This window comes from Barbatula barbatula (genome assembly GCF_947034865.1).
Source record: "Barbatula barbatula genome assembly, chromosome: 1".
Taxonomy (NCBI): Eukaryota; Metazoa; Chordata; class Actinopteri; order Cypriniformes; family Nemacheilidae; genus Barbatula; species Barbatula barbatula.
The window spans coordinates 32,517,961-32,532,784 of NC_136766.1; the positions used below are offsets into that span (position 1 = coordinate 32,517,961).

General features: G+C 40.7%; 1 protein-coding gene across 1 annotated transcript in view; it reads left to right on the forward strand.

Annotated features, from left to right (window-relative positions):
• elp4 (elongator acetyltransferase complex subunit 4) overlaps positions 1-14,442 on the forward strand; it is a 48,885-nt gene extending 34,443 nt beyond the window's left edge. Inside the window, exon 10 of the mRNA XM_079450199.1 lies at positions 13,953-14,442. Coding sequence (XP_079306325.1) covers positions 13,953-14,063 — 111 coding nt within the window. The 3' untranslated portion in view covers positions 14,064-14,442. The remainder of the gene's footprint in view (positions 1-13,952) is intronic.
• Positions 14,443-14,824: the final 382 nt, after the last annotated feature.

Genomic DNA, 14,824 nt, shown 5'->3' on the forward strand with positions numbered 1-14,824 from the left:
AAAAACTACGAATAAAATACGCACATGATTTCAAGGTTTTATTTTATAAGATCAAAACTCAACCGCACATTTTTCTCCCCCGTCACTCTACATACCTTGGCAGCTAGTCATTTTTTAGTTTGACGTGTTTGTATTGACGTGAATTCCCTTTGACAATAACTATTGAGGTACGAGGTGCTGGCGTAATAGAGTTTCCCATGAGGCAACAGCCATGTGTCGATTCAGAGAGCTGGTAGAAAAAGTTTCCCATCGCATTCACGCCCTAAAAGTCTCCGCCCACTTCCCCCACCCTCCGCTGCTTCCTCGTATCACCGAGGCGATGATGTTAATGCTCAGTGACAGCTCACCTATCCCTGGCATCCCTCCAGTTCGCAGAGATGCTCACCCTCGCATGCACACTGCTGGAATCACACACATTTTCGTTGAAATCTGGAGAACAATTGCTGAGATCAAAACGATCGATTGTATACATGTGTGAAGAAATCGAGATCTGCTAGATACAGCAATTGTTTTTTTTTTATTAAATTGTCCAATCAGATTCAATTTGTTATATGCTCTTTAATGTTAATGATCACTTTGATTTAAAAATCTTTTATTTCATTTTTGTGTGGTTTACTGTGAGTGAAGAATGAAGACCAACCAGGTGCAAAGGCACCAGAAAGTAATATTTTGACCTGGCTTAAATGTAAATAATGAACCAAGCAACAAAATTACAGCCAACCAGAGTGTCTGATCTTAATGTATATGATATAAATGATTGAACGTATAGCTCTATGGAGGGTGGTTGATGCCGCGGTCACAACACCTTTGGAAGACGCATACAAAGCTGCTCAAACACTGGTGCCGTTTCAGTTTTCTTTAGAATGTTTGAACAACATACAGTTAATATCATATTTGTAACAGTCACAATATGATTTAAAATAAAATTTAACTATATATTCAAAATAAAAATGAAACTGAAAGTGCTTTTGGGCCAGTGTTTATGTTTGCAAAGAGGACTATTGACTAAGTCATACGTAGTGAATGCGGAAGTCTGGAAACGCAAGCTTGCTGCCTTCCAAAGGTCAAGTTTGGTGAACTCTGACCTACGGATAGCGTCACCTGACGACTTGCGATAACGAGAAGATCGATGCGCCAACGTAAGTGTATATGCACATATATTATGGACTTTTATTCAGGATGCGAATCATCACAAATAATCGTTTCACAGCCCTAGTGGCAATTCCTGACGTGTACATAAAAAACTGTTTTTGTCAAAGATTTTTCTGATTACTATGACGCAGGGCTCTGCATAGAAATGTTGTGTTATGAAGTCTAGTATGACTGTGGCATTAGAACCGATTAGAGTTCACAGTGGGCGGGACTTCCTGGTATGATGCTGTGGTGAGATATGAGGGACCGGTGCGCGCACAGCTGATGGCAACTATCACTCACGGCTCTCGTCCGCGGCTCTCGTCCACAGACGCGAATAGGGATCCTAACAAAATGTCACACTCTTTGAATCAGCCAATCAAACTGTACCTAACAAATAAGACAATCTTTTATTCTTTTAGCATTGTCAAAATGTTTCCATTTTTATGACGTTTATTTAAGGTATTATTAAATGACGGCTGGCTGGATCTCTGTTTCCGGCTGAAGTGGCACAGCAAAACGTTGAGCGCAGAGCGCTGAACACAAATACCTGATTAAGATGTAAATTTCCCCATAATTGGAATGTAAATTCTTACATTTGGATGAAGACGTCAACTGTCATGGTGCCATATCATTATTTCCCCTTTCCCACTCTTTTATAGCCGGCCATGAACAAGTTATTATCCCTCCGTGACGTTTCGGAGATTATTTTTCGGTGTGTCTTAATATTCCCGGTGTACCTTTTGTTTGGTTTGGCGTTCTTATGTCACCCGTGTATGATGAGGTTGCTCCCGTGAGATTTTGGGGGGAAATTTGCGCTCGTTTGATTGTGCATCCATTACTTCTGCTGAATATTCCTCAATGCAAATAAGCCTAGACCCACCGAAGAGCTACATGTATCTGCCATAATTAATTTCCCTTTGAAAGCAGGAAACCCTGCCAGGAACAAGCAAAAAAAATTAGTGTTCATTAAGGGGTTTTTGGCAGTGGATAAATTAATAGTTTTTGCCCCAAACAATATGGCCACCTAGGGGTATGTGCTTTATTCCTTGCTTCCAGTGCTTTTGGCCTTGGTCGACTGCTAATCAATTAAGCATGCCGACTGGCTTTAGCATGCAAATGTCCCCGTAACTGTGGGTCAGGCTGGCTAGACTGATGCCATAGTCTCGCTTCTGCATGCATTTATGCTTTTATTGACTGGGTGGGGTCTGTTGTTAAATTTGATGAGGCCGGTGTTCGTGTAAAGAGAGTCAAATGATTTTTCCCGAACGCGTCTTAATGTCTTTCAGCTGCCTGTACTTTGGTGAATTTCATCGAGAATCATCTGGGGTCATTTCACCTCCATTTATAAATTATATTTTGCATAAAGTCTATTTTGAGGACCATTACGGTTTTGTGCGTTTTTATCATTTTCATGGCTGTTGGGCACATTAATGTAATGCTAAAACATTTCATTGTCATTAATGAGACGGATAATCATCCCGTCTAGACGCAAATATTTGGTTTTAAAAACAAACGATCAGCCAGTTGTGCAATACATGAATGAATTTCCTAAATTTTTTTATCATTTTGACATTTTGTACGATTTGGTACAAATTCTTCCTGTCGCGTTATTCTATCATATCAACCTCTTACTTATTAAATCTTGACTATGCATGCATTGATGCTGATCGCTAATGTCACTAATTGATGTCTATATGTCAATCTTTGTGCATGTTTACACGCACAGCTGCCCCGAGCGCAGGTGAAAGATGCCACAGTACATAGTTGCCATTCTGAACTTAGGTGTATTTTTCCCTGACTGTCATTTCTCACTGTTATCTGTGAGTTGAGTCTGATTTAAAAAACGTGAGACCTAAATGAATAAAATAATTATTATTGACAAAGCGTACCAATATTTTATTCACCACTCATAACCAGCTCATATTCTTAACATTAGGGCAGTGGTGGCCTAATGGTAAGAGAGTCGGTGGAAGGTTGCCGGTTCGATTCTCAGGGCTGGCGGGTAAGGCACCTTAGGCACCTGCTCCCTGGGCGCTGCAGTGATAGCTGCCCACTGCTCCGGGTGTACGTGTTTTCACTACTCTCTGGATGGGTCAAATGTCACATTTTGGGTCTAGTCACCATATCAATAGGTCACTTTCATAATATTATTAATTCTCAACTTAATATCAACGGTTAACATTCAAAACTGATATCATTTATATAATAGAATCTCTATGACACTGCATTTGTACAATAATGTAACACTGTGTTGACAAGCTATTTTCAATGCTCTATTCAATAAAGAGGTTTTAGTCCGACAGCTATGATATTAAAAAGAGACAGCGTTTGGTTTGTCCTCTTAGCAAACATTAGCAAACAGAGAGGCCTTGTCAATTTCAATAGAAAAAAAATCCAAAGAAACATTTGGCAAAATTAGAGATCTTTAGAAGTGAATAACTTGTTTGATGTAAGTAAGGCGATACCGTACGTGATGCACAGTTTTTGTTTTACTCTTTTGGTGGTTCAAAAACACTTTAAGAAACATTGCCTCGGATAGAAATTTGCTTATAAAAAGCCTGTTTTAAAGAAACCTGGCTAAAAGAAGTCTGTCTATCAGACAAGTATGTCTATGAGAAGCCTAGCTATTTAAATACCGATTATAAGAGGACAGACTTTATAAAACCTGACTTTATTACGCCTAGCTATAAGAGCCCAACTATAAGGAGTCTGGTTACTGTCTATGAAAATTGACTCTAAAAAACCTGGCTAAAAGAAGCCTGTCTATACTAAGCCTGGCTATACGAAGACTGCCCAGACTATAAAAGATCTGGCTATATGAATCTTAGCTATAAGAAGCCTTGCTTTATGAAGTCTGAATGCCGGCTATACTGTAAGTACACTGACTTTAAGCCATGAAAATATGTGTATGTGTCTCTGCTCCGTGAGAACTTGCTGTATGCCCATAGCCAAGGGTGGTGCTCGTCCACAGGTGTGCATTTTTTAAAGGTGTTCCTTCAACCGTGGCATAATCCTGACAATACCAGAGATGCTTTCCAATTAGTTGTCAATGGTACAGGAGTTTTGATGAGCCCGTTCCATTTTTGGTGTCAGATCACATCTGTCAGCGTCACTCAGCCGCACAGGACGCGCTCCTCGTCAAAATCATTAGCTCGGCCACGAGCAGCCGCGCGCCGCCCGCCTTGTGAATGGCCGCGATCATTCATGCTCCCGTGAGTGTGATTGGTCTCTCGCTGAGCGGGATTTAAAAAGCGGTGATGTGGGAACGGGCTTTTGGCAGGTGCGCTGACTGCTAATGTGCTTCGGCGTTACCGTGATTATAATCCATTTAGATCGCTGATAGATAAATGCCCCTTCGGTTCCACTACCACAGAAACATGCTGATTCCTCGCCTCATTTCCTGGGGGTTTTGTTTTATTCCAATGTTTCCACCAAGAATCACTCTTTCTTCTGTGGAACACCAAAGAAGATATTTTGAGAAATGTGGCAGTGGTTTTGTGTCCATATAATGAAAGTCAATGGTTTTGAAAATAGCTTCTTTTAAAGAAAGAAAGTCATACGGTGATACGGTGAGGTTGAGTATATCACCGTGAGTTTTTATTTTTAGGGGAACCGTCCCTTTAACTGCATTCATCTAATGTGTTTGCTAAATAATAAATGAGAATATGTTCACATTTCAATCCACAGACAGATACGCATACGTGTCAGATCCACACTCACTTCATTCTCCGCTCGGGCTGTATGTCATTGTTGTTGCCAGTGGGCTGTGTGTATTTATTTAGGGGTAATTGGAGGGAGAATCTAGCGGGTAATGAAGTGTATCCACTCATGTCTGCTCCCCTGCGCGGAGGGCTCACCGCCTCAGCAAGCCAGCGGTACGTCGCCAGAATGCTTATTTTATACCCAGGTGGACAAACACAATTACGGGGCTTGTCCTCATTGTGGCGGCCCAGGGTTCGAAGCAATGGTTCGTGCGTGCAAGCGCCAGATTGGCTGTTCAGCGGAGCTCGAGAAAGACCTTTCAGTGTCCCCGCTGTTCTCTTGCCTGGCCCTCCGGAGCGGCCGTATGATTTCTCTAACACCTCCTGTATTTAACTCTGTCGTAGAAAAGCAAGCCGGACGCTGTTCATGATTTACATGTCATTTGGTGCCTCATATTGTGTGAAATTCAATTGCACAGCGCAAACTGTAGCCAAGCACTCGCACTTTCTCTGTCTCGCCGCTTCTCTTTATCTCTCTTTTCTTCTCGCTGGTGGACAGAAGGGTTTTTAGTCCTGAAAGGAGATGGTTGTCTTTAGGCTGTTTTAATGCTTTCATTTCGACAGAAGTGTTTTCATTCGGTCAGATGATTTCAAATTACATACAGCCCCCCCCCCAAATAAAAGATGGCTCCAGTTTTGCTTTTATTTAGCCTTGAATAAAAATTGAGGCCGTTTTAGTCCAGTGTCTTTTGAATTTTAACAGAAACAAACCGCAGGGATTATTTAGTCACCAATAGTAATGTGAAAGACTGAGAGAATGCAAAAAAATCTTTACTTTGGTGTGTCCGGGATCCGCAAACCAATGTTTTCGTTATTTTCACCAGTTGGTTCCCTTAATCCAATCACTCCCATAGTAGAAAAAACTATGAGTCAAAAGTGCCCCAGAACTGTTTGCTGTCCTACATTCTTCAAAATGTCTTCTTTTGGGTTCAACGGAACAAAACAATTAAAAAGTAATTTTTCCTACTACAAAAATTCTTCCAAATATCCTTCTCTGTTTTCGTCCGTACATTGAAATGTATACAGATTTGGAACAACTAGAAGGTGAGTAAATGATGACAGAATTTTCATTTTTGGGTGAACTTGCCCTTTAAGCTGCGCTTTATTAGCCCTCTTAATAGCTGCTTCAGATGCATAAGAGGGCTCTCGGTCCTAATAGTGATGTGAGGTCCAGGCCCCACACAAGTGCGACCGCAAACAACTCGAGAGCCTCTTCACTTAGAATAAATCTGCTGTGATGTGAGAGCCAGAGAACTCAAGCATCCATGTCAACACACAGGATTTAAGTTTTAAACTACATGGCTACCTTATGGGTAACACAGCGGACCAACAAGCACCTTTTGGCCGGTAGTCGCCATCCCAGTCGCCTCGGTGTTGTTGGTTAAGGTCAGAATTATGACTTTTGAAGTGCAGATTTTGGTTGAATGGGGAGGGGGTAACTAACGGCAACCCCTCTCCAGGCCTGCAGTATGAAGTCTTCAGTATGCCCCTCTTTGTCCCCACAAGTGCTGTCCTTTCGGCTAAAGGGACTCTTTCTTGTGAAGAGTTACAACCTGTGATGGATTACACCCCCAATTCATTAACACACTACGAAGCACTTAAACACACTCTCTCTCTCTCCCTCTCTCTCTCTCTCTCTCTCTCTCTCTCTCGCTCACTCTTACACAAAGTTCTCCTTTTGTTTAATCTGCAGCCTTTCCCCGTCAGTCTCGCGGAAGCCAAGTCATCCACACAAACCTCTTCTTTATCTGCCGTTTTCCTAAAATAAATATTTTTCCTCCGTCGTACTCTCCCCACTTTCTCTCTTTCATGCCTTCGCTAGTGTTCCTCCTCCCGTGTCGTCCTGATGGTTCGAAATACCTGCCGGCTCATTAGCTCCTTCCTCACGGCTCTGCACACGAATAAAGAGCAGGGACGGCTGACAGCAGAAGCCTTTAGCTCGCTGTCACACTCGCACAAATGCTCACACTTCTCCTAAGCTTCTGGGATGCTCTTACTGGGCCGAGTGATTGAGTCCCACACCTCCGTTTGTAGCCGCATCACTTCCTTTTTTGTATTCTATTAGATGTGGGGAAAAGACTCCTACTGTCTCTCACACAAACTAGCACGCACCACACGTGCAGCATGGAGTGCGAGTCAGGGGTGCCCGACGCCTGCCCGCCCGGTCAGGCCCGCAGAGGAGGTGGCACAGTAACCCGCCGCCGACCTCTTTGCTACCGCACGTAATGTGTTTAAACTGTGTGTGAACCCCTCTTCTGGTTTGGGGGAAGGGAGGGATTGGGGGGCTTGTTTTTGTTGTTGAGGTGGAGAACAGAATGGAAGGGTCCCTCCCTCCCTGGGCTTTATGCGTGATGGCTTTTGGCTTGGTGTAAACTCCTGAGAGTAAACCATAGAAATGTGCTTGTGTGTTTTGGATTTGTTGATGTGGATGTGACTTTTTCGCCGCACTTATGGTACATTTTATGGTTTGCAAAATGGATACAGTGAATATAAGCAGCATTGGAGGGGAAATTTTGTGGGTTTTTTTGTGTGAATTAATACAATTTGAATCTTACAGAAAGCGTACGATTATTTAAAAAAATACAAGAAGTCCTACAGTTACTGGGATAAAAGAAGATTGTATGAAAATAAGCAAAGTAGATTTGCATGAATTAATACATATTTGCAACCTCATACAATAGTTATGACTTGCCATGAGATTTTGTTGAACATCTAGTGGTGAGGTTGTGAATTGCAACCAGTGGCTCGCTCCACCCCTCCCTTTCGAAACGCTACGGTGGCTGACACAGGGCTAAGATGTCTACACGTTTCCGCTTCTTTGCCGAAGGAGATACGTATTTACGAAAAATGCTCTGTAGAGCAGTTTGTCCGTTTAGGGCTACTGTAGAAACAACATGGCGAATTCCATGTAAGGGGACCCGCGGTGTATGTAGATAGAAATAGCTAATTCTAACGTTATAACAATGCTTCATTATGTAAGGTCTTTTTACACCTCTGAAGACACAGTTATGTATTATATTACATTTCTGTCAATAGATCCTTCAAGAAAATTACAAACAGCACCTTTAAGACATAAATACCAGACAAAACTAATTCCCGTTTCATGAAACAGTCCCTTTCTGTTGGTTACCACTATTCTGCTAAAGGGTTAAATGAGGATTTGTGAACGCTAGAGAAAGCAGAGGTGGTGAATACTGTCATATCATATGCCGCATTCATCTCTCAGCTGAGCCAATAGCATATGAAAGCAGCACTTACATGTGTTTGTCCTCTGCGCCTTATGTACTCCAGTTCACCCGGAGGGCACCTGCCCAGCATTCACATCCCATCCAGCCAGTCCGCAAGGGCTCTTTAGACCCCGACCTACACCCGACGCCCGTTCAACAACACCCGGGGTCCATTCTTGTGTCACCTTTTCAGATACGAGTTAACAGAGAGCACTGAAAATTACCCCCAGACCCCCCCCTCATTTCTGACCTCTGCGGTCACTTGCCTAGAGATGGAGAGCGCAGTGGACACAGCTGACCAGAGGGGGAAAGGCATCAAGAGTGATACTGGTTGCAGGTTTCTGGATGTGTGTGTTACCTTTGCGTGTCCCGGTGGGATTTGAAATGACTTGCAAAAGGATTCCGGTGCAGTAATGTGATAATTATGGCGCGGGTGCCAAAAGTTATCACTTCACATTATTGTCCGAATGGTTGGAATATCGTTGGCTGCCAACTGGGCCTTATGAAATCGAGCTGTATTTAATTGCGCTTGTTCTTGGAACTTGTTTAAACACAATTCATAAAAAGTGCTGAAATCACAAAACGAAGAGTTACACGTTTTTTTGTGTGTGCGTTGATATTTATGCGTTTTAGTATACTCGGCTTTTGCACCTTTGACGTTAGGTTTAGGGGCGGGTTAGACGTGGGGCTTCTTTATTGATTTCTTTGGTAATTGTGCGTATTTGAATGATTCCATTGGACTGCAGACTGAATGATCACAGATTCATCGTTGAGTCTTGCGAGATCAGATTGTGTTGGGTGCGAAGTGTCGTCTTAAAGTCTCCATCCTGTTCTTTGTGTTGTAATGCTCTTAAAACAAAGCTGATGACTAATAGCACATAATGTGAGACTATCAGCAGATACCGTCTATACAGAATCATGTTACACTGGTTGAGAGGTAAATGAAGGTGTATTTTGTTGGAGGTAATGATGGTCGCCAAGTTAATCTTCAGTGTCTTCTCCATTTGCATCTGAAGAAGCTTAACCACAGCATTACCAGTTTAAAAGTTTCGCTCTGCAACCATTTTCCCAAGAAAAAAGTAGTTGAAAGTTGCATGAAAAGTGTTGAGCAAGTTTAAACCGAGCGTTTGTGCTTTCGTGGATAATTTAACGTTTTACCTGGAGAAATCTAGAAATACTGATGAAGGGAAATCAAAGATTATACATCACATGTCTTAACACTATTTTTTGCGGTTTGCTGAATAGTATATTACTTTGATAAAGATAGTAATAGAATACGAAAAAATAAGGCAATAATACAAAAAAAGATTAAATAATTCGTAATAACCATATTACTGTAATGTATTGGAATTATGATTTTAAAAAGTATTCGTGTTTTATACGTTTTCTTTTCCTTTTTTATTTTAAATGTAAATGACATATAACTTTATTAATGGTTTTATTTGTGTAATAAAACCATTGTTTTGTCATTCCTATCTTATGCTCAAATTTCTGTTTTATACATTTTATTTTAGATTCATTTTGGTACATATGATTACTTCCTTTGACCACACGCCATCTCATCCGACAAGTGTTTTAACACACAATCTCCTCTAAGTCCTGATGTGATTCTTCACAAGTGCTGTTAAGAGCATCAGGAAGTAGCTGCAGGGCTTCGGAGCTGTTACCGGTGTAAGGTTTTGTTCTGTGCGGAGTGTTATATGTAACCCTCTTAAGAAAAGCCCTCTTAAGATTCCTCTCAAGAGCCCCTTGAAGTGGTTTAAACTCATTTTCAACAAGCGAGTTGTCGGCGGAAACGGTCGCTGGCAGACGAACGAAACACTTCATGACAATGATTGTCTCTTAATAATCCACTCAAACAGGGAATGGTTTTGTAGATACAATAGAAAATGCATTATGGGAGTACAGTTGCTTTAGGGGGCTCGGCGTGATCAAGTGTGTCGGCCTCAAGTCCTGTTAGTCATCTCGTATTGATTGGTCCAGCTTGTATGGGTTAAAGGTTGTTTGTAAGGGGCTAATGAGGACATGTTTTGTTCTGTCGCTTTTGTGTTGACGGTGTGACACATTAAAGAACAATGTTTTATTTGCTTACCTACTCCGAGCCAACGTTAAATACGGGAGCCGAGTCATGAGTTTTGATCAGTGTTCTGGATTTTCCGCTTGAATGTTGCAAGGCTTTTGGTTGGAGACTAGAGAATTAAAAGGGAAAAAACAGTACGAGAGTAAAATAGTAGAATTATAATAGTAGCAATCCAAGATTAAAGTTGTAGTATTTTTGGGATTAAGTCAGCATTACAAGAATAAAGTCGAAAAATAACGTATAAGTATAACGTCATAGCAATATGAGATTAAGGTCAAAATATTTTAGGAATACATTCAAAATATATTTTGAGAATAAGGTCAAAATTATGACAATAATTTCAACAAAACAAGATTAAGGTCATAATATATTAAGTATAATGTAAAATACGAGATTAAAGTCATAATATTTTGAGAATAAAGTCTAAAATATGATTTTCAAATCAAACAACATTCATGTTAAAATGAGTTTTTTGTTGTATGACTTGATTCTTGACATCTTATAATATTGCATCTTAATCTTGTAAAACAATTATGTTTTAACAAACTCTAATTGTCACTCTCGTCCTTTGGTGATTGACAATTTATTTTATTCCTCAGGAAATTAAAGCTGCAATCTGTAACTTTAGTGTCCATCTCTGTTTGAAACATCAAATGCAGGTTACTTAACATACTTTTAATTACATGGACTGAAGTCAAATGACGCAAATGGACTCTTAACTTATAAAATAATATTATACACTTAATGGTGCAAATCAGGGTCAAGGTAAGAAGTTTTGAACACAACTTTGCTCAGAAAAATACTTTTGTTACACATGTTGAAAGGCTAAAGCTACTCTTCAAATCGAATCTTTCAGTTAAAAACCACAAAGAATTTTCCTTTTTACTGACAGCAATGCTCATTCTGGCCCCTCTTTGACTCGCCCGCTCTGACTTAAGCCCCGATCTGTACTTCGCCTCTCATGTTCTTCAGAATACCTGATAAGCTCAGACAATTTGATCCTGTGTGCCACCTGAACGGGCTCCATCCTGCCTTGAGGGCTTCGAGATCTGAGTCTTCTGAAGGCGTGTGGAAAAGGCTCACGGAAATGACGGATTCTCTTGAGCTTTCAGGAAAACAGCTTACCTCCTGTTCCACAAACAATAGGTGCTTTAGAAGAGCATTGTCCGCTAGGAGATACACATCAACCCAGTGACAAAGGTCGAGGCTATTGAGGGGTGAGAGAATCCAGCGAAGGATGAGGAAGATGAATTTACAAACTTGTTGAGCTTGTGGCTAGTTGTTGCCAAACAGTGAGCCAAAACAAATTATGTCATTTATATGCACGCAAGAACTCTTTCTAATGTGGAACACAAACGGAGATATCTTGAGAAATGTCTCGCTGGTTTTGTGTCCATAAAGTCAGTGAGGTCCCAAATTGTTAGGTCACTTACGTTCTTCACAGCATCTTCTTTTGTGTTCTGCAGAAGAAAGAAAGTCATACAGATTTGCAATGACATGAGGTGAGAAAATGATGACACAATTTGTTTTAAATATCACACTTGGTTTGGTGGAGACTAGATTATTAAATGTTAGATTCTGAGGCATAACCGTAGCTTTACACACAAACTTTTCTGAACTGCCAAAAAGCCCAGCGTCCCTGAAGGGTTTCACTAACAGTTACACTTCTCCGACCATTTAAGGTGCGTGACCGAGCGTCTAATGTGATTTGTGTTCACACACTCGGTTTCGTCTGGCTGTAAACATGCGATGTCCTCCCCGTCTTGAGTCTGCAGATCTTCACTGCCGAGGCTGGCAGGTAAATCAGGTGTCTCCATCTGATGATGTGCAAAGGGATCTACCCATGTTCTACACACCCTCAAGGCATCATATGACCTTCTTCTTTCAGAAGAATGCAATCGGAGTTGATATGCCACAAATCTTTTTACTTCCCAGCTTTAAATTTGGAAGCTCCTAAAAGTGCATCCATCGATCGAAAAACTGCTCCACGGTGCTCCGTGGTTTTAATAAAGGCCTTCTGACGTGAATCGATGCGCTTCTTTAAAAGAAATATCCAAATTGACAATCTTATTAACGTTAATATTTATCTTCTGTTATTCATCGGCTGTGCTTGAACCAGAGGCTTGTATTTCCGGCAAATGACGCAGTCTTAAGTTCCGATGACGATTTTTCGTTTTGTTTGGCGGCCTCCTCTACGCTGCCGTATAGTCAAGCAATAGTGACGCATCTTACATATATTTTTACTAACATAAGATTCCGGTCGGTTTCAATATTGACGGCACGGCATTGCTTTTTAATCTCAGTCTCTCTGCAAATCCAGCATGGACATGAGCCTTGTTTAAAAAGGAATCCACAGTGAAATGAAGCGAACAAACACTGGAGCTGGAATGCCTTTCAAAATAAACTTCAAACGCGCATTCCTAATATCTGAATCCGAAGGAAGCGACTGCGTCCTTCCACAACCAGGCTCTGCACAATATGTCGCATGTTTGTTGCTTGGGTGCTCTCAATAAAACAGTGAAGAAGTCCTCACTTTGCACATATGACACGGGGCTAGCCGCTCTCGAGAGCCCTTCGCTAAAGTGACTGGCTTGCCAGATCTTCACAGAAAACATAAGCAGGACAAGAAGAAAATAAACCTTAAAATGCTAAATGTTTATATATTTTATGAGACCAAATAATCTCAAAATCCGCATCTGACCATTTATTAAGACCCAAATGACGAGGCTTTTTGATCTAAGACCGGACAAGAGAGCTTAAAATTGCTTATTAATAACGAACATGGCAACACGCAAAAGAGCACTGTGTGATTGAGCCTTACGAACATAAACGCAACACAGCGCATGTCAGCGGTTTAGTTTGCGAATCTTTTGCCGAAAAATATGTTGAGATGGTTACCAGTTCGTCCATCATCACAAATGCGGGAGTGTGTACTATTTGTACATGGTGAACCAGGGGGTGGGGCTTAGAGAAGTAGTCGTTGATATTTTTCTGTGGAGGCGGTGTTCAACCAATCAATTACGTCATATAAAAGTTGTCATTTCAGTAACAAGGATATCTTCAGTTCAGACACTTATAGGAAGTTTCGCTTGAATATGATAAGCTTTTATATAACAAAAGCTCAGGTTGAAACTGATTTCTTCATGACACCTTTTAGGGTTATCCCAAAAAATAAAAGGCCAGATGTGTTGTAGAAATCTGTGTCACTGAAGTGTGAAATATACTATTTTACCCAATGTTTGTATATGCCAGTTGTTTATTTTTATTATTATTTTAAGCATACTAGAGAATTGTGTTAAGAAAATGTAGTGACCATGTTTTTTGCAGATACGTGTAACTATATTTATACTATGAACATCATTGTTAAACTATAGTTTATTCAGTTTTACAACAAATAAAGTATAAACTAATGAAATTAATAAATATTTTAAATATATATATAAACTAATATATCATCTTTTTGTTTTACAAAAAAAAATGAAACACCTCACCAAAACCTACCCCGATATCACACAATATCATAAATAATGGCGGGTATGAATTCCTTCATTTGAAAAACAGCAGGACTTTGTATAACAATCGAAAATTTGGTTGATTTAAATACAATGCAAACACCATAATATACCGTTTTCATAGCACCACAACACTTTCTTTTCGTAAAGCCTGATTTCCATTTGTTGTTTTATCACTTGCCATGGACGTTATTTAAAGCCTCTTCATTTGCATTCTCTCCCTCTCTCTTTCTTACAGAGACTGCATTTGCCTCCAGATCTGTCAGAGACAGTGAGTCGGGTGAGTAAAATAGAACTGGCAGGAGGATGTGGCACCACTGCCACAGGCAACAAGCACCTAGATTTCTAGAGTATTCCCAGACCTCCGGTACCGCCCCCTCCAGTGAGATGTTGAAGGGCAGGAGTGTTGGAGCTTCACTCCACCGGACGCTGGGTCACACCTGTACACACACAGTTACACTTTTCAATCCTACTCGTTGTATAGTTACATGAGAACGGCACTGCATTTAGTGACCACACAACAGGGTGAAGTGATTTCCAGTGCTCCAGTGATGCCATGAAATCTATTCAGTTCTTTTACACATCTCTAAACGTTTCGGCTAACCAATGTTAATACGCTTAGCTGGCTTAAAAACATCCGCTCAATAAATGTTGTTTCAAAAATGATATGTGTCGTCTTAATTATGAATCTGTGTAATTCATTAAAGCATAAAACGTTTTCATACTTTACATCTTTTGTGCTGTATTTGTTTCTTTTCACGGGCCAAATGAAGAATGCGTGCGTTCACATTGTCCGCGGTCGCTCAACAGATGGACACCAGTGAGTGAGACATTAGTGCAAATCTACGAGGCCGTACTTCAGAGCTCATCAGTGCCACCAGCAACACTCTTTGTGTTTTTATGACAGGTCCGTGAATTAGGTCAGAGGTTGTCATGGAAATATATTCAGATTTGGAGACATTGTTTCTCTCTTTTGCATCGGTGAGGTCATTTTTAGCACTCTGCTTCTGGAGTTGCCACGAAACTTAGTTTTTCATAGTTTTCTTCCAATCATCACATCATTTTCAGGTTTTTTTTTATTGAATATAGACACGCACATAGCTATATTCT